The following is a 25,005-nucleotide window of genomic DNA, read 5'->3' on the forward strand; positions in this document are numbered from 1 at the left end:
AGGTTCTTTGGGTAGATCTGATAGCTTTTATTAGACCAACTAAATAGTTGGAAAAATTTTGCTTAGCTAGCTTTTGCATTTAAAAACCCGTCACCAGGTTTTTAAACCCAAAAGCTTGCTAAGAAAAATGTTTTCCAATTATTTAGTTGGTCTAATACAAGATAGCAATTTACCCAAAGAAGCTTGTCTGCCTATGTCCTTAGACCAACATGGCTACAACCTACACCCCTAAGAAAAGCAATAAACTCTGAAGGCAGGTTTTTTGCAGTTTCTTTGGCTAGTACGGTATTGCTTTCTAAGAAAGGCGTTTTTAACATAATTTTTCCTGTAGAGTGATTTTAAAGCAAGATGCAAGTACTGATATCTTATTTAATGTACAACATGCATACACTTCATTAATGTCCATTGTAAGGCTGCCTCGTTCACTTTGTGTGAATGCAATCCATAAAAATAAAGTCGCACTTAAAAGCAGCAGCACAATACCCTGTCAAAAAGAGACTCAACTCCATAACAAACTCCCTTTCAATTCTCTCAGAATTGGACTCAAAATAGATCATCTTAACTCCTGCCTCATCCAGCTTAAAGTATAGTCCCCCATAATGGTAAATCCTACCTGTGTATTCAAGAAGTGGGGAAATTCAGCTCATATAGTCACTATAGGTTGGAATAACAAATGTAGACTTCACATACTTCAGAAATTTTAGACACGCAAGAACAGGAAAGGACAGTATAAGAGAATAAAATGGGAGAAAGGAAAAGATTCTCCCCTTTACTGAATTACTGTAGAATGGCAATTTTTTACAGTATATTATATATATATATATATATATATATATATATATATATATATATATATATATATATATATATATATATACACATACACACACACACACCTATGTAGGTGTGTATACACACACACACACACACACACCATGTAGGTCAGAGCCAAACTCAAGACCCAGTTCAAGTACAACTCCAGACAATGAAAGAAACCATGGCTCTATTTTTCATGCTGATCTGAACTTTGGCAAATCAGTTTCCCTCCCAGTTTGCTTTCCTATTGGTATGTGGTATAATCTGTAGTCTGACTTCAGTAACACACTCATACCAGAGAGATCTGCCTGTTCACCTAGGATAAAATGACAAATGTCCCCTAAGTAGCTGAAGTATTCCTTGACTCTCCCTAGCACTTAGTATATAAAACTGCAAACACTTACGTTATCTAAAAGCAAATGAATAAAGCAATTAGTAAATTCTTATGGGTAATACACATACAAACCATATCTAGCAAGCAGTGTGTTGCTTTTGGGCGGCAGGGGGGAAGGAGGTGAATAACTACCATGCCTGCAAGCCAAAAGCACAGTTTACTGCTTCCCAGATCATCTTTGTTGCAGAGTGGAAGAGACAACCAGTAATACTAATGCAACTTCATCAGCAGATTTAGTGCCTGAGTAATAACAGCTATGGTCATTCTTGCTCCTTAAGATTTCTGTACCCTTCTCTACAAAAACCAAATTGGCAGAAGTGACTGTCACACACATCTCTGACAGAGCTCAACCTAACTGCACAGACAGACTGTTATGTTGGGCCACGTGCATTTGGCCCATCGTGTGCCCATAAGCTTTCCTTTAACTAAATGAGTTACAACCCCATTTCCTCCCATGGGCAAGGGTCTTCTATCCCTCCCCAGGCCTGGTTTTGCAAGGAGAGAGGGGAGAGAGGCCATCCTGTTGTTCACAGAAGGGAGAAGGGAAGGACTAGAATTGTCCTAAGCTGCTGGATTCTGTCCCCACCTTCCTCCTGCGGTACTGGATTATGGAAGATGCTAAATGTATGAGCCACCAGTGGATCCATTATTTTAAAAAAGTCCGTATTCTCACTCAAGTCTGACAGCAACCATATAAAAAAGTGTTAACTAAATCCATTGTGTCAATCTACACAATATCACACTATACACTCTCTTCCACCTCCCAAATCTGGGTTTAGTTCCTGCAGTGCTAGATCTATGGCATCTCTTCGTCATTAAGCTGGTGTTCAACTAGAATGGGCTCCCTGTGCCCCAGCCACCCACCCCCTGCAGCATGTGGAGCACCAGGGCAACATGCCCCGCTGTAAAGCACACGGGCAGGTACATGCGTTGAGGCACAAAGTAGCAATACATCTGTGCCATTACTATTTGTGCTGCTGCAAAGGCACGCCCCTGCTTGTGTGGATCCAGCCTAGGGTGCATCCCGTCTTGTCCTGCTAACTTGAAAGCACCTAGCTTCTCTGAGTAATCCCTAACCCATTCTACTATAAGCTTGTTGGCGCCTTCCCTATCTTTGCTGACAGCCGCACCACCCATCGGCAGCCCATTGAGCCACACGCACAACCGGCCATGGGAAAGTGGTGCACGTTGGTGGCATGGGGTGGTGGGTGGCAGTGGTGGCGGCTGCTGCACGCAAGCCCCCCACTCCTCCCTGCATTCGGCTAGCCGGGCGATGCCTGTGCGGCTTGCAGAGGGGCACCGCTGCCCTTGCCCTCCCCCCAGGCCCAGCTCCTGGGAGGCAGCAGCATGGGGTGGTGGGTGGCAGTGGCGGCCACTGCATGCAAGCCCCCATACCCCACTTCTGTCCACAGAGGGGCACCACTGCCCTCGCCCCACCCAGCCCTGCTCCTGGGAGGCAGTGGCATGGGGTGGTGGGTGGCAGCAGCAGCCACTGCATGCAAGCCCCCCACCCTGCTCCTGGGAGTGGACACAAAAACACACTCTCCCCTGCCATTCAGACCCTTTGTGCCTTGCTACCCTCACGGCTCTGCAGGAAGGGGGTGGCTGCAGTGGCTACTCACTGTCAGCTACTGGCTGAGAGAAGCAGCCCAGCAGCCAATCAGGAAAGCGAGCTGGGGTGAGGAGGCACTTCAGCATGCCATGTGGAGCTGGTGGCACCCAGCACACCCCTCCCCCAAGTAAGAGGCAATGTGTGGGAACGCCCCGGGGCACACTCCACCCCTGCCCATCCCTACATATGCCCTATCTCCTTTCCAAGTACCCCTAGGGGTATGCGTACCCCCAGTTGACAACCCGTGATATAAATATCTCTATATAGATATCTATTTGCAAAACAAAATGCATAGTTTGTAATCTCTACAAGTAGTTAAAAAAGTGTACTTCAATGTGCATTTATAGAGAAACTGTGCTAAAACTTGCAGCAGTTTCAAAAACCATAAAATGCATCAAACTTGAATGAATTAAGTTAATGGGTACCCAGACACATTTATTTCAAACCCAGTGTTTTTGAATATGTATATATGTGGGCTCCTCGCTCCCATCCTCATGGGTAGAAGGGCTGAGCTATTAACTTCCTCTCCCCATCTCGATGGAGCTGACTCAGGGGTCTGCTTTAATCTCAACAATATAAGAATATTATAGGGACAAGAGCAAAGTCACAGACAGCTGGGTCCGAAACCAATGAGGGCTTTGGAGGTTACAAACAGTCTCAATTCCATTTAGAAGGGAAGCTGGCATAGACAACAGAACTCCAGTCTAAAGTCTTCTCAATTCACGATTCTACTTAACAGGCAACAGGCTGTGGCCTTTACACTAACTTCAGCTTCTGAATCATGTAGAGCTAATTACAGAAGTCTCAGAGGGACAAAGGAATTGGTAATTGTGGCAAGGTTTACACTGAAAAGATGGCATTTTCACTTGTCAGGCTCTGACCGGGTGGGGAATTACTTTTTGCTACAGCTGCTACCTCAGGGCAGTTATACACTTGCTCCAGGAGCTGGGGGGCAGGTGCTTTAATTAGAGCAGCTCTGAGAGCCGCTCTAATTAAAGCACTGGAAGCATCTTGTGCATCAGCGTCCCCGTGCTGAAAAAATGGCAGTAGGGGTGCTTTAAGTAACACGCGTTGAAGAAGCTTTAGTTAAAGCACCCCCACCACCATTTTTCAGTGCAGGGATGCTAATACAAGAGATGCTGGAGTGCAGTAATTACCACACTCCAGCAGACTTGATTAACAACAGCACATCAGAGCAGCCTCACTGCACATGTATAGGTGCCCTCAGCGTCCCACAGCAACTCAGGATGTGACAGCCTGAATATCTGTTTTACAAGCATTAGTCCCACTGCCACAGTGAGCAGTGCTGACAGAAGTTTCCACCATCTCTTTAGGCTGCTTTCCCTAGCATGCCAACGTTTTCTTAGTCTTCTCTGAGTCCCTCTTAGCTACCTCTAAAATAGGCACTGGCTAATTTATTCCACTGTTCCAGCTGGAGTTGTGTGATTGAAACCTAGAGCTAGGTGTCAGCATATTGAATATACTGCAGTCCAGGTCTCTATACTAAACCTCAAGTAGCCCCATATACAGATAATATTTTTGCAGCATACGCATATCATTAAGCTATATGCAACATTAGACTTTATTTTGGGGGGTATCTAACTCCCTAATATTGTCCTGGCATCCTAGAAAAACAAAAAGCATGTTAAAAGGGGAGAGGTGACAACAGGCTAATGTAGTAGTTTAGTGTTACAATGGTAATGCTAATGCATTGACCTACTGCTCATCATTAAGAAAAACAATCCACTTGTAAATTGTAAGGTGCTAAAGCAGAGTACTTGTTAAAATGAGATTTCAATCACGTACAGAATCAGCTTCATTAATGTTGGAGAGAACCGACTACTGTTTAGGGACTTGTTCGGTGCTCTTATTGGACCAGATGTCTATTAGTAAATAGACTATGAAAGTAGCCCATTATTTTTCTGGTCTACAGCAGAGAATCCTCTAAGGCCACTCCAAGGTAAACAGAAACAAACACAGGTAAGTTGTTCTAATACAAGGAGCTGAGACAGCTGCAAACAAATACTGCAAAGTGTCAGAATGTCTGCTTCTACAGTATGCACACAGACATTTCACAGAACTTTTAGTGCCAATTTGCATTTGGTTTAGCTCAGTCATTATACATATTGACAAAGCTGCCCAAGAGACACTTTACAATGAATTTTAAATTTCAAGTAAGTGCCATCTGCTCACTTACAATAGCCCTTCCTAATAATCCTTGTTAACGCATCATTATCACAATGTCAAAATCCTGAACCATATAGATGTTTTAGGAAACAATTTTTGGCAGTAATATTATTCACAACATGCATTGTTCTGAAGAAACTAAGCAATTTGTATTATCGTTTTCTAATAATGCTGTTAGTTTAGCACTGGTAAGCCAAGGCTATTTAACAATGTTTAAAAGGAAATTTAAACTACTAGTGACTATTCTTTAATAATGTTCTCTATTGTATTCCCCTATTCCCAACCCTTATTTCCCTTAAATCCAATATAAACATTCCATCTCTGAAAATCTCATTAGCTCAATGTAAATGTAAATCCAATAGGTTATTCATATTAACACAATATTAAGGTTATAACTTGAGCTAACAAAACCAATGAAATTCAAAAGTATGACGGCACATCTGTTACTGAAGTTCACAAGCTGCTGTGGGACATTTGTAATATTCATGCACAAGGGTACGAGTAAACCATCTAACATTTGAATTTTCTCACTTACATCTGATACAGTTACGTTCTTAAACGCTGGTCTTGATATCGATAACATATGGGCAGATTTCCACCCCCCAGGAGTTGCAATGACTATCTACACAGTCATCTGCCCCGTGTCATGCTCTGCAGCATGAGGGCCGTAATGCTATTTTATCTTAGAATAGTAGCAATTTCTGAAAAACTGTCCAACTCATTTTCTGTCTACTGCAGAATTGTTTGGGATAATAAGACATTCTTCACTGTCTTTCCAGTCTACTTTCAAACGTTCTAAGCAACAGCGTTTCCACCATTTCTCTTGGGTAACTACCGGACACCTCAGCCTAATTCTACCATTAGTAATTATTTAGGCTTAAAATTTCCTTGGCTCAGTTTGATAATTCTGAACTTATTTATGTTTCTTTTAACCAGCTTAGACAACTTCTTCCTCTGCTTGATGTTATTTAACACAGTTTGCATTACTGTTGGTCAGGAACCAGCTGTGAACCAGGTCCTCATTGTGCTAAGTACAGTGCATACATAGAATAAAAAGTCTTTTTTTTAATTCCTCCAAGACATTGTTAAAGGTGCTATTTAAAGCAAAAATTCCACTTGTTACCTCTAGAAATCCCCATTCCCAAATTAAGTACAATGCTATTCATCTCACCATTGTTTCTTCCAATTTCTTAGGTCATCTGGCAGCGCTTAATCCATTTTTTTTTTTCATTTACAGCTTTTTGCTTTACTTGAGTCTACTTTCTCAACGAGACCATAGAGAATAATTGTATAAATGTGAAGGTTCACTGCCACAGAAAGAGTTCAGGGAGCAGCTGTACCCACTTTTGGAACTGTGAGAACTGGATTAATCACAGCTACAAAAAGGACACTTCTCACTCACATCTCTAGTTTGCAAAACTCCAAGATAACTTACAGAAGTGGAATGTTAAGTGTGTGCAGAAATACACCAGTCATACCTTCTCCCATTTCTATCTCCAGCTAACCCTTACGGCATGAAGCATTTGTAGATATGAAGAACCACGAGTAGAGACCATCAATGTAAATGACTCACCAGATGGGCTACAGCTTGGCTCAAAGATGCTTTTCCCATTCAAGTGCCATAGGAAATATATTAATTTGTCCCTAAAGTTTGTAGAAACTCCACAGATGTCAGGAGACATGTGACCAGTGCACTATTTCCAAACCCTTCACACAAGCCCCTGTCCAACCACTCTGGAATACTGTTGCCATGTATCTGTTATGACCCCTGGCCTCCTCTGCTTTCATATGCTCAGTGACTTCTGGCATTCAACAGTATAAGACCGCCCTGTAATAAAGCCCATAAATTAATGGACAGTCAGTTTGTCAAGAGGAACACACAAATTTTGCTTTGATTAACTCAAGGATGCACCAAAAATGATGACCTAAACTTCTCAAAGAGGAATCTCACAATGCAGGATGCTATATTTCACCAGCTGCTACTTAATTATGGGATTAAGTAGCAGAACAACTGCAGAGGGAGAAAGTAAAAGGGCTCAAGTTGAACTACTAGAAAGCCAGTTACACCAATTTCAACTCTGATTCTGCCCTGAAAAGCTGTTTTATAAGGAACTGGATTTTAGTGTCTTTCATCAGAGCCTCATTTCAGCACTGGCTCATCTCTGGAGCCAGGATGGATTTGTGTTCAGAACCTGAATGTAAGGAAATGCCCCCTTGCTAGACCAAAAATCATAACCTCCAATAATAGTTTTACATTGAATCACATTATCTCTTTCTTTCTAGATCAATGTAGGTAGAGTTGAACCACATAGAGTAACTGAATTTTCTCTGATTTAGTTAATCTATAAAGCCCAACTGTAACCTGCCTCCTGCCTAACTTCAGACTAACATAGCTAACTACCTCTCTCTTCCCAGAGCAAGAATAAAAACAAGGTGCAAGGGCCCCACACACATGCACAAAAATCAGAGGAAGACTCAACAAGGAGAAATGCAAAGTGCTGCACCTAGGGAGGAAAAATGCCCAGCACACCTACTGCCTAGGAAATGACCTGCTGGGTGGCACAGAAGTGGAAAGGGATCTTGGAGTCCTGGTGGACTCCAAGTTGAACATGACTTGGCAGTGTGATGAAGCCATCAGAAAAGCTAATGGCACTTTATCATGCATCAGCAGATGCATGACGAATAGATCCAAAGAGGTGATACTTCCCCTCTATCGGGCGCTGGTCAGACCGCAGTTGGAGTACTGCGTGCAATTCTGGGCACCGCACTTCAAGAGGGATGTGGATAACCTGGAGAGGGTCCAGAGAAGGGCCACTCGTATGGTTAAAGGCTTGCGGGCCAAGCCCTACGAGGAGAGACTGGGGCACCTGGACCTTTTCAGCCTCCGCAAGAGAAGGTTGAGAGGCGACCTTGTGGCTGCCCATAAGTTCATCACGGGGGCACAGAAGGGAATTGGTGAAGTTTTATTCACCAAGGTGCCCCCGGGGGTTACAAGAAATAATGGCCACAAGCTAGCAGAGAGCAGATTTAGACTGGACATTAGGAAGAACTTCTTCACAGTTCGAGTGGCCAAGGTCTGGAACGGGCTCCCAAGGGAGGTGGTGCTCTCCCCTACCCTGGGGGTCTTCAAGAGGAGGTTAGATAAGCATCTAGCTGGGGTCATCTAGACCCAGCACTCTTTCCTGCCTATGCAGGGGGTCGGACTCGATGATCTATTGAGGTCCCTTCCGACCCTAACATCTATGAATCTATGAACGAGATCTCAGTCAGGCAAGACCTTTGCTGTTATGAAGCATATCGTTTTATTTTTGGTTATTTTTAGCCTATAAACCCAACTACACTTCAGCTAAGGGTACAGCACTACTACACTTAAGCTCTTCTGGCTGACTAACTTCTCATCCTTCCTTCTCTCCCAAAATACACAAGTCAAAAATGGCGCGCAAGCAGGAAAAAAAGTTGAAAACTGGCAGCTTACATTCATGGGAAGTCATAGCACTCTTCAGATGAAAACTACTATTGCAGAAGTAAAACGTTCTTCAGCTATAGCCAAAGCTAAAAGTAATTTGCCCTAATATTATCCCAAATACCAAAGACATTCAGGTATTTTCGCTCTACAGAAGCTGATTTTTGTGGAGAACTTTGCTCTATTCTTGGAGCACGACAAGATTTTTCACCCACTAAAATTCCCAGGTGGTCTTTGATATTCCTTGGTCAAGCAAGCTTTCCTCTACCTCTAGTCTAACTAGAAAGCACTTGCAAGTCAGTTATCATTCTATCTGTCATAAGATGCAAAAAGGTTTCTGTAAAATAACTAGAATGTCTTCTCCCTGAGTATGAGTAAAATGCATTCTTTTATATTCGGGTATCAAAACCGGATGACACCTTTTAAAGGATGCAGTAACTTAAAAAGTACTTGGCATGATTACTGTCTCCACTGTCTCTCATGACCTGGACCTACTACATGTCTATTTTCCTCCTAAAAAAAAGGGCGGGGGAGGGATTTTTTGGAGAAGCATTTCTTCAAGACTATTCCTTTACAAAGTCTCAGAACATGCAGAGGTCTGCTGCTCAGTGACAGAATCAGCCAAAAGAATGGCATTGTTTTGAGATAAATATTAATTCTTCTTATTTACAGCTAAACATTTCCTTGCCTGATCCAAAGTCTATTTAAGTCAATGCGGGTCTTTCAGAGAATAAAATTAAAAGACAGCAAGTGCACTTTAAGCTTGTTTCCCTCTTTTGTCAAGACCAAGTGCAAGAGTTAACAGACTCACTGAGGGTAAAAAATGCCTAGAAGACCACCATATAATGAAAAGCATTCGAGACTGAGGTCCATAAACAGAGGTCCAGGGATGAATAACTCACAGAAGTGTGTAAGTGTATAAAGCTTTCTTCAGAAGGTCAGAAATTCAGCTGGAAGAGGATACTGACCTGACCAATAAACCGTGGAAGAAGAATATGAATTTGGAGAAGAGAAGGAGAAAAAGGGAAGGAGTCAGAGAAAAAATGAATAGCAGCTTGCTCATGTTGAAAAAAGCCAGACACCTAGACTACCTTTAAAACATGGGACATGCATATACGAACATGATCCACAAAGGCCTGCATAGTAAAAGAGTAGAATTTTGCTAATGCACTCACTTGCTCCAGATGGTGAGCAAAGAATGGGTATATGCATGTCATCAATCACACCAGCACAGCACAGGAACTCCATCTGTTCAAGCCTTGAAATTGTTTCAGATATATTTTCAATTTTTCCAAAACCAGGGTCAGCACAGCATCAATTATTTTGCAAACAGCCATAGCTATCATGCCACTGCCAAACTGATCATCAACAAATCTATAATAGTTTTGGGATGCCAGTTTCCAGGGAAATATCAACATGTTTCTGACCTGCTGTCTCTCTTATCTGGGTGTTCTACCACTAAAGAGCCAGGGCAAGCTTCTCACTCAGCTGCAGAAACATAATTTTCATCATACAAAAGTTGTGGGCCCACAGCTGTCCATCTCATATTTCCATCAGCATGCAGTCCTACTGCCCTGTGTTGGTCAATCTGTGCCATAAGTTGCCATCTGCATGAGTCTACCATGAAAATCAGCATCAGCCTGCTCCATGAGTTTATGTTCACAGTGTGTTACTATGTTTGCTACTGTACTTCTTGTAACTGCAAGTTGCTCTCTCCATCTTTGCCAAGCCAAACCTGGTTTCCAAATACCTGCCACCAAGTTTTGTCAGCAGTTTGTGCAGAGATACACCAAAGAACCAGCTGGTCCATAAGGAGCAATGGCTGTCCATCCCAATTCTTAGGGCAAGACAGATCCATAACATAGTATAGCAAGTTTGAGTCTCCAGGGGCAGCTGCAATGCCCCCAGTGGCCACATAATTCCTTATACACTCTGGCTCTCTGGGTGCAGTCCCTTTCCTCTCAGCTGCCATGTCTTAACGCAACTAGTTAATTTGTAAAACAGGCGTCTGCCCTCGCGTCCCCAATGCAAGCCCTTGTGTGTCCTTCGACCATCTGGTCCGCCTTGGTCTTTGCTGGCCCCAATCCAGCCCCTCAAGTGTTAAGTGTGTCCTCCTGGCTTGCCAAGGCTTTTGGGACTATTCATGACCTCTTTTTGCACCTACAGCTATGTCCATGCCTCACAGATATTATTGTTTAATCACTGTGCTGTCAGGCCCCTCCAGACCTCCACTCCCTTGTTGAGGCCTCAGCCTTCCCAGCTTCCTCCCCATTCCTCTAGCCGCGTCTGTAGCCCAAGGCCCACTGTTCTGGACATCAGCTCCTGGGACCGATACTCTGTCTAACCCTCTTGGGCTCTGGGGCCTTAGCCCTGGTTCTTGCCTCTCTTGGGCTTCAGGCTCCTTGCCCTGGCTTCTGTCCTTCTCAGACATTAGCCTCTGTCCCTGGTTTCTGCCCATCTCAGGCTTCAGACCCCTGGCCTTGGTTTTTGTCCCTTTCAGGCTTCAGACCCTTGGGCCTGGTTTCTGCCCCTCTTGGACCTCATGCAGGCTTTAACACTGTAGGCTTCTACCTGCCTGTCTCTTGAGCCCAGCCCCTCGCAGAGAAAAGAACTGCACATGCTCCAAGTGGCCTCCTTGTCACCCCTTCTAACCACTCCTGGTCCACTGGTCAAAACATGAACAAATAACCAAAAACAAATAGCTGCTTAAAGATACAAGCCCCCCTGACTGTAACTAAACCTATCTCCATACTCGGTTTGGCTTCCCTACAAATTATAATCTCCTTACTTGCAGCGCTCAGGGTAGCTGGTCTCCTGTGACCATCCGGGTCAGGAGCTCCCGTTCCTGCAACCCACGGGGCCAGACTACCTGCCTAGTCTCAAACACTGGTCTTATACGTCTCCCAAGACCTGCCAGTTCTAGTTGAGTGGCTCCCCAGCTACCCACAGGGGTTTTCTTTTAGTCTTGATGACCAATCTGCCTTTTCTTACTGTGTCTTAGCTCAGCCATGTGTGGCTATACTTTTAAACTGCCTAGATGCCTGCACAGCGTACTTCTCTGCCTGCTTGCTGGCAGCAAGCTTAGTAGAAGTTAGTCTGCTTCCTAGCAGCTAGCCCTCCCAGAGATGGCTCAGCCCACTACAGCAGCCTCAAAGTACCAGGAGCCCTCTGACTCCCTGTTACATGTAGGCAAATAATACATCATCGTATACACTGTAAGAAACTGAATTTCCTGGGTCTAGAGTCTAGACCACTTCCTCCCACAAATTTTAAAGTGGTTAAAAAAACTGCCCCTCAAGCCCTTAGGCATGTAAGCAAAGAGCTTTGCAGTGAATAAAAAGAATCACAGAAAAATAAGGCGAAAAGAGACCTCTGGAAATCATGTAGTCCAACCTCTTGATCAAGACATCATCCCTATTTAAACCATCCCAAACATTTGTTTGTGTTGCTGCACTTAACATTTTCCAATAATGGAGGTTCTACAACATCTCTAGGTACATCTGTGCTAGTACTAACCATCCTCACAGTTAGTAGGTTATTATACTATGAATTACAGGATATACAACCCAAGCAGCTACGTTGCTTCTTATAATAAGATCAGACATGGTGTAGATGTGGGGCATGATAGAATGTTGCATTGTAACAAGTTAGGCAGCCATTCCCTGATAGACCATAGCTGCTTGACCTACAGTTAGGATACAGTTAAAATATATCTATGAGCACAAAGACCACAATATACACATGTGTTGTATTAGGATGCAAGGGAATGGCAGAAATTTCTCACACCATCTTCTCTTTGAGGGAAGCGGTGGATAGGATGTTAGTGATGGTGATTCCAACCAAGCTGAAGACTCAAGTCATGAAAAATTTAAACAAATAAAGGCATAAATAAATAAAAAGGAGGTGGAGGGAAACTTAGCTGGGCAAAACATGGCTCTGTGCGACTCCCCAGGCTCTCATGTCAGCTTCTGACACTGAAAAATGCAACAGAGAAGAAAAGGTTGTTGACATCCACAAAGGAACCCCTGACTATTAGGATTTAGACTGGAAGATGACTTTTTTCAGATTGGTAAAACATCCCTGCTAATGAATGCATTAGAAAGGTACCACCACCAAAATATTCTAGGCTTCTCAGATTTTAGATTGGCAGAGATAAGGAACGATTTCAGACAGTAGGGTCATAATTCTCTGCTGTTGACAGGAAGCACAAAAGAGGTTTTAGCTTGATGCTAAAGGGCCAGAAAAGTGCTGATTGACTAGACATCAGTCAACTTGAGGATCAGAGGTTAACCTTTTACTCTCATCATTATCGAGGTCTACCTATACTCTTATAACAGACAGTGAGAAAGAGGCAACTGAGCAATTCTATGACTGTTTACAAATGCGTAAATGCAACAAAAAAAAAAAAGACATTTTTGTAGGGAACAGCGACCGGAATCTCTAAATCAGTGATAACACTGGATGGCAAGATATCATGGAGAATTTTGGATATGGTGCTAGAAATGAATTAGACAAACAGGTGCTGCTATACTTTGTGAGATTTTAGAAGCTCTGCATAAGCAATTCCAAGTTCAAGCACAAACTTAAAAGGAAATGGACTTCAGAAACTCCAAATGGCATTGACAAGAACACAACTGACTTTGTCATGATAAATAAATAATAAGCAGATGAAATATATTAGCGCCAGAGTTTCCTTGAAGCTGATGTCTCAGCAGATTACCACCTTGGTTCTATGCAACATTTGGCATCAATTTAAGCAATTATGGGAGAAGAATAAGCTGCAAGGCCTGTCATACAATATGGAAACACTAGAAAAGTATAAGGCAAGAAGAAAGCATAAAAGACAGGGTTCAGCCAAGAGCTTACAGGACTTACCCCAGAACAAACAAAAAAATGGACAAGAAGTTAAGCAAACCTGCTACACCATAGATATACTAAGAAGTGGTGCTCCACTCATCTGCCTGCTGAGACAAAAAAAAGAGTGGCATGAGGTAGGTCCACAGAGGCTTGAGCCAACATCTGCTGATACGTTATCTGGCCCACAGGGCTCACCGTAGGTCTGTAAATTTGGTGACAAGACAATCAGTGGCAGCATTGTCGCAGCTTCACTGCTATCACTCCCCTGCTGCCAGATTTTCAGACCCATTGGGAGCCCTGCAGTCCAGATGACACAGCTCAATGGGCCAGATCCAGCCCATGGGCCATATCTTGGTCACTCCTGTACTACTAAGCAAGAAGGCAATTAGAATGCCATTAATATTGGAAGACACTTGTCAGTGGAAAGAGGAAAGTCAAAGACAAGATGACAGAATTGAATGCTCACATACAGGCATGCCAGAAGTTCTCCAAAAAAAAAGAGAGCAGATAAAATAGACAAGAAGAACTGGCTCAAAAAGAATTGCCAAAGCACTGAAAAATTCCTAAAAGACTCCAAATGAAAAGGAGGCATTCAACTTAGAATAATCAGGAAGATGCAACAGCCTAAATGCTGTACCATCAAAGACAAGACTACTCTCAGAAGAAAATAACCTCTCAAAGAGGTGGATCAACTATTATCTGGGCTTTTTATATGGATTGAAAGACAAGGGGGTGCTCAAAAGTCTGGAAAATGTATCAATGTCTGACCAGGACGTGGACAACCAGGATAATTCCTTGCTGGTAGGGGTTGAGAGAGTACTAAAAGGCTGAAAAGAACCCAAAGAATGTAGGAGTGCATTTCATACCAAGAGAGATAATCATATCAGGAGCTAATGGTCTGATGTGGCAACTGTGTGTGTTTTTCAACACTATCCGGAAAGAAGAAATAATCCTTGAAAAGTAAGGAATGTCATGTCATAATGACAACACCCAGGAAAAGTGAGCATCTGCAGGACTGTGTAAACAACAGGGTGATCTTGATGACCCACCAAAGTTAAAGATTCAAAAGATTCAAAGTGTAGACAAAAGAACACCCATCTGAAGAGCATGCCAGTTTTCAGTGATGGTATGGCAAATCCTGTGTCTGATGCCAATCATGGGCAAGTTCAGGGAGGAATGTTTTCAACAGCCGTACCAAGTTCAGAACGTCATTTGATTTAATATGGCAAATTCAGCTGAGGGATGTTCTGAAGTCATGTCAAGGGAAAAATGGTCTTATGGAAAAGAAAAGAAAAGTACCAGGCAGGCAGTAAAGCAGGCAGCATCAAGATGGACAATAAGCATTTGTCTGCTTTGTCTATCTGGAAATGATGGCTCTAAAGTTATAGTGAGATTACAGTTCATAAAAGGAGCCTGAGATGACTCAAAGCTGATATGAAAAGACAAAGGAATAGTTATAGAAACAAAAATCAGACTGTGGAAAATGTGTGCTTTCTCTATCCTGCTCTATGTGGCAGACGCACAGACCCTTCAAGAAGACCATTATACCAAGGCAATTGGCCTCAGATATGAATATTACAGATGGCTGGCCTCAGAAATGAAATATTACAGATCACTACTTACAGCCAGCTGGATTCCATCATAAATTAGATGATCAGAAAAAGAATCAGGGTGAAAATTATTGTTACAACAAGGAGGAAATGCCCACTGCTTGGACATCTCTGCCACATAAAGGACGACTGATTGCTGAAAACCACTCTCTGCAACCTGATATAAGGCAGCAGACCAGGAGATCAAGAGGCAGACTGTTCAGGAAGTGACTAGACAACATAAAAGAGTAGTGCAGTCAGGATCTGAAAAACTATATGCTGAAGCCCCAGACAACACAATGGACAGTCAGAGCACAATGTACGACTGGAACAAAGGAACGACGGATACCTTGGTGGTGCTTAAAAGATCACCGTTTTCAATATCCATTCCATTATTTCTCGACAAGTCAACACTACATTTACCAAATGGTAACTGCAAAGACTAGTTTTTCTCTCCCTCTAAAAAACTGAGACCAAGTATGTCTTTTATTCCAATTATCTCACATCTTCCCTGTTCATGACTTGGGGAAGGGGGGGCAAAAGCAGGAGGGGAATGGTTCAGATTATTGATTTGCTAAATCCCATTTGATCAGGGATCCTGGTTTTCTCTGATAAAAAAGTAGCAACTTCTGTGATAAAAACCCAAAAAACCACAATTAAAATGAAACACCATTATATATATAGGTATCAATTGGACGCAAAGTTTTATTGAAATATTTACAATTTTAAACAATTTGAAAGCCTAACAGTGCCTCAATATCTATAATAAATTCTAAATATTTATGAATTTTGGTATTTGATTTGGGGGTTTTTACCATGGAAAAAATCAGAACTACCCTTGCCCCCTTTGCTCACAGAATGCAGCTCCAGACCCCTCACTCCCAAGCCACAGCCTGCCAAGCGCTGCCGGCACCCCTCACTCCCCGCCACAGCAGCAGGGAAGCTCCTTGCCACTGCAAGCTCCGCGCTGCCCTGGTGACACACCCCCTGCCCACCCCTCAGCAGCAAGGGGCACAACCCGATGCCACCACCTCCGCTGCTGTGGGATGGGCAGGGGGCACCTTGCCAGGGTGATGTGGGGCTCCCAGCAGCGGCAAGCTTTCCCACCTGGCCCCACTCTGCCCTGCTGCGTCAGGTCCCTCTTGCGGGAGCTGGTCTCCAGGCTACCTGGTGGCCATGTGCATATATAGGCACATGGTGCCCCCTGCCTAATCACCCCCCTCCGCTCCCCCCAGCCCCTTGCAAGCTGGAACTCTGCCAGCCTGCAGGGAGCTCTTTGCAAAAGCACAAAATCTGCATGTTTCTCTGTTAAAATGAAAAATCCAAGTTTTCTTCGGTGAAGGGGAAATCCACATTTTTTCTGTTTTTCCTAGGAAACAGAAAACCCATATCCCTGCTTATGACCCAGCGATAACCAAATATAGCAGACCTGCTTAGCAAGGTTTAAGACCTTCCCCAAATAGTTGGTTTCTGTCAAGGATGCAGCAATATATACCATCAATATATATCAAGCATAGTACCCATACGCTATGGGTACTACGCTTCTATTTAGGAAGGTAGAGGTCAGTCTATTCTTGTTCCAAGACCCTGTACTTAAGCCTTTATCAGTTAATATTCTGAGGTTAGTTTTTCTTTCTCCTACACTAAATGAGATGGGAGTGGGAGGAAGAACCCTCTACTTCAGGGGGGATACCTGTGTCTGCAAGTGGGGGAACTGCTATGGGGATTCCCTCGCTTGCACTTCTTGGGTCAGGGCATGGCAGCAGGAAACATGCATCCTGAGAATCTCCTGCAGGTGGATTCCTAGTGCCAGAGTCTGCAAGCAAGGGGGGCGTTCTCCCACTTGCAGAAGTATACCTCACATTTGGAGGGTGGTACCCAGGACCATTGTCCCACAGGATCAGGCCCCTGAAGACTCAGGAGTGGTAAGGGCCCAATCCTGTGGGACAACAGCTCCAGCGATGTCTGTTTCTGCTGATCAGTTGGATCAGCTGTGTTGGGACAGCTGATGCTGCAACACAAACAACATCTGTTTGTACCCTAAATAGAAGCACTGTACCATCAGAGACCACTGCTGTGAGCAAAAGGATTGCCAGATGATTCAAAGCTATTAGGCAGAGTTACATTTTTTCAAAGTTACTATTGTGCCATTTATGCCTTTTGACTAATTTTGTAGGCAATGCTACCTAGTAACTGAGGGCATTTATAAACATGCTCTGGGAAGCAGGGGTGCTTTAATTAGCACAGCTCCGAGAACCGCACTAATTAAAAACACCCAAAGATCACGTGTATCAGCATCCCCGCACTGAAAAATGGTGGAGGGACACTTTGAACTAAAGCTTATCAAACTAGCTTTAGTTTGAAGTGCCCCGCCACCATTGTTCAGTGCAAGGACACTGATACACGTGATGCTGGAGTCTGCTGGAGCACGGTAATTACCACGCTCCAGCAGATTCGATAAACCAAGTCTGCTCCGACACGCTGGAATTATAGTGCATCGGAGCAGCCTCCCTGCATGCATGTAGGAGCCCTACAGTATTGTGACGGCCTAGATCAGTGGTTCTCAACCTTTTTTGTACCACAACCCATTTGTAAACATCAATGGCCAGTCCTGACCCACTGCCCCCCCACCACACACACACACTCCTCAGTGTGTGGGGAAGCGGGTAGGTGGCTGGGGCAGGGCAGGTGTGAAGCATGGGGGGCCTCCAAGCAGCCCCTCACAGACTGAAACTCAGCCAGCTTGCAAGGGAAACCCCATGGTTTCCCACCTTTTTCTCCTGTAAAGGAGAATACATTTTTTAAGTTTGCTGATCCACTTTTTAAGTTTGGTCATGGCTCTTTTATATATTCGTGTGACCCACAGGTTGAGAAATGCTGGCCTAGATATTATTCACAGGTCTGTAAAGCAGTAGCTCAGTGATGAGATAACTCACTATCTCAGAATCTCAATTTTGCCATTTGCAATATAATTTGAAAATTATGCTCTCTCCTTTGAAGACTAAAGGTTGAAAAGTACAAATTACCATTATTATTCTGTCATCTAGCAAACAAGCCTTAAAACGAAGCTTCTTTGTTCCACCCCTTTATTTCCAGCAACTTATTTCTACCCTCAGAACTTCGAGCAAAAGCCTTATGTAATCACATGGGCTCCTGACTTTGCTATTTTTCTTTTCCCTCTTTTTTTTTTTAAACAGCCAGAGATTTGCATTTTTTTAAATAAATGATTTGTGCGATCTTAAGGAACTTCATAATCTCAAGGGAAGTAAATATATGCTCACAACTCTGACATACATGTTTTTAGAGCATCTCAATGCACTTTTACTGTATTGTAAAATCACTGCTACATGTTAGTAGCTCTGTAAAGCAATCATAAATTGTACATTTTAAACATCCTGAAAATTACTTTTACTGATAACATAAGTTTGCACTATGCTGTTAATAGTGTTTGCCTGTATGGTGAAAAGTGGAGTAATAGGAGGCTTCAGTAGCAGGCAAATTAAAAACACAGCAGGCATTAATGTTTTCCTCCCCCACCCCCCTCCTCCCCTTGAATGTATTCTTATTTTAAAAGCCTGTGAAATTAGGGGAGGAAAGATGTATAAGAAATAAGGGTTTATACAAATAATAGCACTCAGGAGACTGTCATAAAATTGTTAAGATTTTAATATTTATCATAAATACATTCATCTTCTTCAATCTCCAACTGATAGTGAAGATTCCAAAAAGTCTTGCATTTTCAAATGCTACTGCTCTTGACTCTTGTCAGCCAACTCTCTTGGCCTTTTCGGTTAAGATCAAGTGTAGTCCTCAAGATGCTTCTCAAGAAAGCGGGTGGTGAAATCAAGCAGCTCTTCAAAAGGTAAATGAACCTGCCACTACAGACCAGCAACAAGATCCTGCACATCCTCTACTGGCGGGGGAGTGCCAACATGCCTCACATGGGAGAACCCTGTGCCTTTCAGTAGTCACCCATGCCTTCTACCTCCTGACCTGCCCCGACAACCTGGAAAGCAGCATCACCAACCGCCAAGAGGAGGATCACCAGGCTGCCATCCAACAAGGACCCAATCATGTTCCTGAGTAAATGACTAGAGGGAAAGTTAGGGCAACATGGCAAGGACTCTGCCTCACTTTGTAGCCAAGTATATGATGCTACACAGCACCTCAGGAAGTGCATCAGGAAGTGCTTCTGGACATGGTGCAAGGAGCAGCAGGAGATGGGGCTCCCAGCCCCATCAGCCACCCACATCACCATCACCCCATTGCATCAAAACCTACTTGGAGAGGCTCCTGGAGGATGCAATGCAGGTCAACTACAGTGACAACCTTAAGGCAAAACCCAGCCAGGACGAAGTCTTCAAAGTCATCTGAAACTGGGATGCTAGCAGCCACTTCATGCACTTTGCACACTGGCACTTCATCCATTGCATCCATCTCAACTGCCTCCTGCTCAACAGTACCATCTGTTACAGAAACCAAGACAAGAGGTGCAGTTACATGGACAAGACCTGCCCCATGTCCTATGTGGCTGTAAGGCCAGCATAGGAGTGTGGCAACTCTGTCACAATATTATCATCATCAGCTGGTGAAAGCCATCTCAGTGATAGGACAATAGCTGTGAATCATGCCATGCTAGGCTGCAACAGCCAGGTGCATTCAGACATTGTGGTAATGGATGAGGACAACAAAAAGGTCCTGATGATCAGCATGACCATCCTCTTTGAGAACTGGTGGCAATCTTTCCCTGAAGCCCAGGAGCAACAGCTGATCAAATACAGATCACTACCCAATACCCACAGGGAGAAGGGGAATGATATGATGGTGCAGTCACTGATTGCTGGAGCACTTGAAGCATGGGACTTCAGCAATTAGAGTGTCCTGTGAGCCTAGAGTACCCTGCCACTATGCAAAACTGATGAGACGCCTCATGTTACTTAATACCATCCAATGGTGTTGAGATATCTACATTGAACACATTATGGGCCACCGCTAATATGAAGACAGCTTCATGAGACCACCAACCAAAAGCAAGTCAGAAGAAACCAACTGAAAACCTCTCTCATGTGCCACCAACTGACCAAGGCTTTTAATGCCTTTAACTTTTTCCCCACCCTAGCATTTGTACATTACATTCTAAACCATTGTCTAATAATGTTTTACCAGCCCACAGCTCCGTACCAAACCCCACCTTTATCCCAAGCTAAGAAACTACATGACTGACTGCATGTTCTAGATTGCACCAACAAACACCAACTATGTTCTATGTAGCTACTATGTGCTAGGTCCTACCGTTGCTTCAATCTCTACACAGCTATGATTTTTAACATACACTAATAATGTTTTAAATGTGTTCTGTAACATACTACAATGTGATAAGTTTATGGATTTTTATGTCTTTTTTTAGTTTAGAAGACATCATTCCGTAAATGAGTACCCATACATCATACAGATGCCTTTTAAGAAAAAAGATAGAGGAACAAATACAGTTAAATAATCAAGAGACTAGGTCTTGTTCCCCAAGCAATCATGCAACAACACTGTGCTTTATTTTTTCTGAAGTAATAATGCTTATCAGTCTGTGAAAAACACCAAGACACTGTGATAGATAGATAGATAGATAGATAGATAGATAGATAGATAGATAGATAGATAGATAGATAGATAGATAGATAGATAGATAGATAGATAGATAGATAGATAGATAGATAGATAGATAGAGTTGTCAGAATCTCTCTTATGCATTTCATAAAAACCGATCCATGTTAAGTTATCACATACCATGATTGTGTATGATTTCTGCTGTAAACAACAAGCTATAATGCTAAAACTGCTGTGTTATCTGGCTGGCATTTTTAAAAACAGCTTCTTAGAGACAGACCCTCCACCTCCCCTGCAAAAATACAATAGAACACAGGTGTTTCTCCCCCGAGGCTCCTTTAAAAATCCTAGCCATTATCACTATTATTGTCACCTTTATATTTATCAAATAAGAGCCTAAAATGTCTTGGCAAGGTTAGGGGTAGCATACGAAGTTATTCAGTTGAAGGATGGCAGAAATCAAATATATGAAACCACAAGTGTCAGTTTTCAGATGTTTTGCATTTATATCAACTCTACAATGTATGAAAGTGTGATTTATTTTATATTTCAAATGCCTGAAAATGTAATGTGACATTTTATAAAATGGCATTAAATAATAAGCTAATGGTTATAAAGAAAAAATATTAACTATGTATTTAGCTACTGGCAAATGCTCACCATACTGCAGTTACTGTTTGCTGAAATGCACTTCTTGTCATCACACCATTGGCACCCATTTGTATTGGCAGAACAGCTAGCACAGTCTGCATATTTGTAACATCTATCATCAGCAGCAGCTGTAATACAAACAGGCGACAAAAAGAAACATGAAGAGGAAGAAGAAAGTTGCCACTTTTTAACAACTACTTGGGATAACAGCTGTCATTTTTCTTCGTAAACATGACCTTCAATTTGAAATGAGAAAGTTACTTAATAGGAAATCAGCAATATTCAATTAATGTTATTACACACTGTTTAAATTCTTTGAAACTTCTTAAGACCTGACTAGGTCAAGAAACACTACTTGCTTAGTAACACACAGGTCAATTTTAGAACAGTATGCATATCAAACAAAATGTTACTAGTCTTTTATTCTATTTCTTGTTAATGTATTTAAAAATAAATTTTAAAAAAACTAAGTAAATTTTTGAAGAAAAGTAGTAGGTTATTATGCAAGCAGGGATCATAAGAAGTGAAAAAAATCCTATTTCTAGCAGACAGAAAAATAAATACTAATGCTTACTACATTAATTTTATATGACCAGTATTGATCAGTATTGTTTAGTAAATTGACATGATTTTGAAGGATCACCCACACAGAAGGGTACAGAAGTGAACCTGTCAAATTTAAGTGAGTCTGCTTCTTACATTTGCAATGTACATTTCATTAAATGTTCAATATGAAGTATATCCCTCAATATGATTTTATTTATATGCCCTTCTTAGCTAAATTATTATAAATGTTAAATAACCACCACCTATTATTCTAATACATATTATTCTAATATATATCCTTTTGTGTCATTTACTGAAGAAGACTCCTTTTCTTTTTTGTTTTGCAATCAGACTGAATACTTGACCACTGACCAATTCTCCTTTGCTTCCAAAGTGAATATCCAAAAGCAAATGTGATCTTTAACTTTTTATCCCATTCCATAAGTTAAAAACTCTGCCGTTCAGCAAAAGCTTTTCAAACTAGAGGAACTTGAATTTATCTCAAAAGTTTATCCAACTTGCATTTTTAAGAGAGAACAAGACTTAAATGGCACTGCCTTTGATCAAAAGCTTGTTGTCTGACTTCCAAAGAAAATTCAAAAGAACATCTTAATAGGATACACGGTATCCTGTTTCTTCATAAGATGTGAAGAAACTTGGTTGGTTTATTAAAGCATTTAATTTAGATATATGATCTCTTTATTAATTTTCAAATATGTAAGGCCACATCTCCGCCTTCATCTTTGTAAAACACAAGCACACAATGAATAGCTAAAGGGGAGAACTCCCACACCATGCCATCCAGGAATGGGAATGAAACCCATGAAGTGCAGAGCTCTCTAGGGGAAAGAAGAAAATCCAGACAATGCCCACTGAAAGATTTGAAGTCAGTGGGATGGGGAAAATGGGCCCCAAGGACACACATGAGGAGAATATTGTTAATCTCAAGTAAAAAGACCTACTCTTTCACAAAGGAAAAAAAAAACCTTAAGGATAAAGGTCATATTAAATATTTAAGACAAGTTTTCTTCAACACAGACTCTCATGCTTAAATGCATCTTCTCTCTGCTGTTAAACGGTGTCACAGGGTGGGGACCCTAGAAACAGCCGTGATGTCCTGTAACGGCCTTGTAACTGTGCTAGCAGCGTCCTGCAGGCACCTTCTAGTCTCGCCTGCCACATCTTATTGTTTGAAATAATAAGTTGGAAGGCTGCGCATGAGATTGCGTGGTCACAGTCCTGCTGAACCTCACTAGATCCGGCTGCCTTTGGATCCCTTGCCAGGACTTACTCCAAGTCCGTGCCTCTTGAGACACCCTGAGCCTTATGGGCCAGATGCGTGGCTCCAAAAATGCCCCTTTATCATGTCCCATGCCTCGTAGGTGGTATTCAAATGTTGTCCCTCTGAGGCCTTAGTCTAGCTTGGCTTCCTGTCATCACTAGGCCCTTGGCGCCTGTCTACGTGCCTTCCCTGGAGCTGGGCTCTGTGCAGGTCTGTCTGCACCCTAGACGAACACCTTGCTAGGATCGTTTGACCCCAGTACTTTCTCCTGCCTTGGCAGGGGGTCGGACTTGAAGATCTGCTCAGGTCCCTTCCAAACCTACCAACTATGAACTATGGTGCTGGGCTCTTTGCAGCCCTGTTGCTGAGCTCTCTGGTGCTGGGGTCTTCTCACCTCCTGTCACTGTGCCCTCTGGCGTTGGGGGTCTGTATGGTAGTGTGCCCCTAGTGAGGCCTCCTCCTCCTCAGTAGTCTCATCCTGGTCCACCGGATTAAACAACAACAGAAATATGAGCCCCTGGGCTATAACCTAACAATAATAATACCAATGACACTGGAGGCTACACTGCACCTTTAAGAGGGCCAGTTTCTCCCTCAGCAATGTGTGCCTCCTATCCCCAGGTACTTTAGAAGCTCCTATAGCCCGTTAGTCTTACCCACAGCCGGACAGGCAGCCAAGCATCTCTGTGGAGGTTTTATGTATGAACTCCTTCCCCTCTGGCTGCTGCCAGAGACCTGATCGCCTCTAGCCCCAGATTTGGGGCTTTTATGTGCCCAGGGCCCTATCTTCTCCCGGTGAGCTGACTGGGTGCAGGTGCAGGCTAATTTCCCCATTAGCCTGCTGCCACAGCAACCTGCACCTGTGGGGTTTCTGCCTAGCTCCTAGGGCCTTCTCGCTGACAGTTTCTGCCCTTCAAGGAGCAGGCACATCTTAGTGCCCTGTGACAAAAGGACAAAAAAGAATGGGAAATATCTTTTACTAGCAAGGAATTTAGCAAAAGTAGTGTCATCTTCCATCTATCCACACCACCACCTATGTGCAATTTCTGTGCAGTATGGACTCTTTAGTTTTGAGGGCATGGCTAATTGGTAACGTTTCACAGCTAGGAAAGAGCTGCTCTTTATAGTATTGCTCTTCTACAAAGCCTCAGGAATTTCTTTTTGTAAGATAATTTTGACTGTGTCAACCTTTTCTGATGGGACTTGCATTGTATACTATCAAATACCCTGTGAAAGCATGGTTTCCGAGGGTGTCATCCCACCATAAACTGGAAGGACCTGACAAAAATGAAGAGGCATTGGCCATAACAGCAACTCCTTTAACCTTCACATGATACCTTGCACCGTGGCAGTAATTCAGTTTGATCAAGTTAGATGTCTAAGGTCCCTCAGACTCAGTGGAGATATGTTAAGAGGTGATTAAGATTAATTCAAATTTAAGTACCCAAGCTCTGTGCACAAAGAATGGGGAGAGGTAGCATCCTCCAAATGACAATTCAGAAAGCCCAAAGATAACAACAGGAAACACTAAGCACCTGTTAGGAACATAGCACCTGACACGCATTGCACATCAGGCACTCCATTCACTTTATCTATGAGGATAGGCATGTTGTTATGGTAATAGGGATGCCCCTTTCTGCTCAATAGCCTCTCAGTTATAGCACTTGGCCAGGACATGAGAGATCAGTATTCTAAACCAGGGTTTCTCAACCCATGGGTTGCAATCCAAAAGTGGGTCACAAGAATATATGAAAGGATTTCAAGGAAAATTTTAAAACAGACCAAAAAACTTCAAAAATAGATTCTCCATTAAAGGAGAAAAATGTGGGAAACTCTGGCTTTTCCCCTGAGGGCTGGCAGAGTTCCAGCTTGCGAGGGGCTGCTTGGGCACCCCTTCCCCCTCCCTACACACTGAGGGACTGGGGCCTGGGGATGGGGGGCATCAGGTTGGGAGTTAGGGGCACAGGGTCAGGACTGGCCATTAATGTTTACAAATGGTTCCTGGTA

General features: G+C 42.9%; 1 protein-coding gene across 7 annotated transcripts in view; it reads right to left on the reverse strand.

Moving 5' to 3' along the window:
• The window catches only part of ATRNL1 (attractin like 1), a 1,033,288-nt gene that overhangs the window by 747,694 nt on the left and 260,589 nt on the right, over positions 1-25,005 (reverse strand). For 6 of the 7 annotated variants that reach the window (XM_019485923.2, XM_059730100.1, XM_059730101.1 and 3 more), the window contains exon 13: positions 21,180-21,298. In XM_019485923.2, the coding sequence (XP_019341468.1) occupies positions 21,180-21,298 (119 nt within the window). Of the gene's footprint in view, positions 1-18,674; positions 19,385-21,179; positions 21,299-25,005 lie in introns of those variants that run through there. The other variant, XM_059730104.1, reaches the window with a different exon arrangement.

Source organism: Alligator mississippiensis, chromosome 6 (genome assembly GCF_030867095.1).
Source record: "Alligator mississippiensis isolate rAllMis1 chromosome 6, rAllMis1, whole genome shotgun sequence".
NCBI lineage: Eukaryota > Metazoa > Chordata > Crocodylia > Alligatoridae > Alligator > Alligator mississippiensis.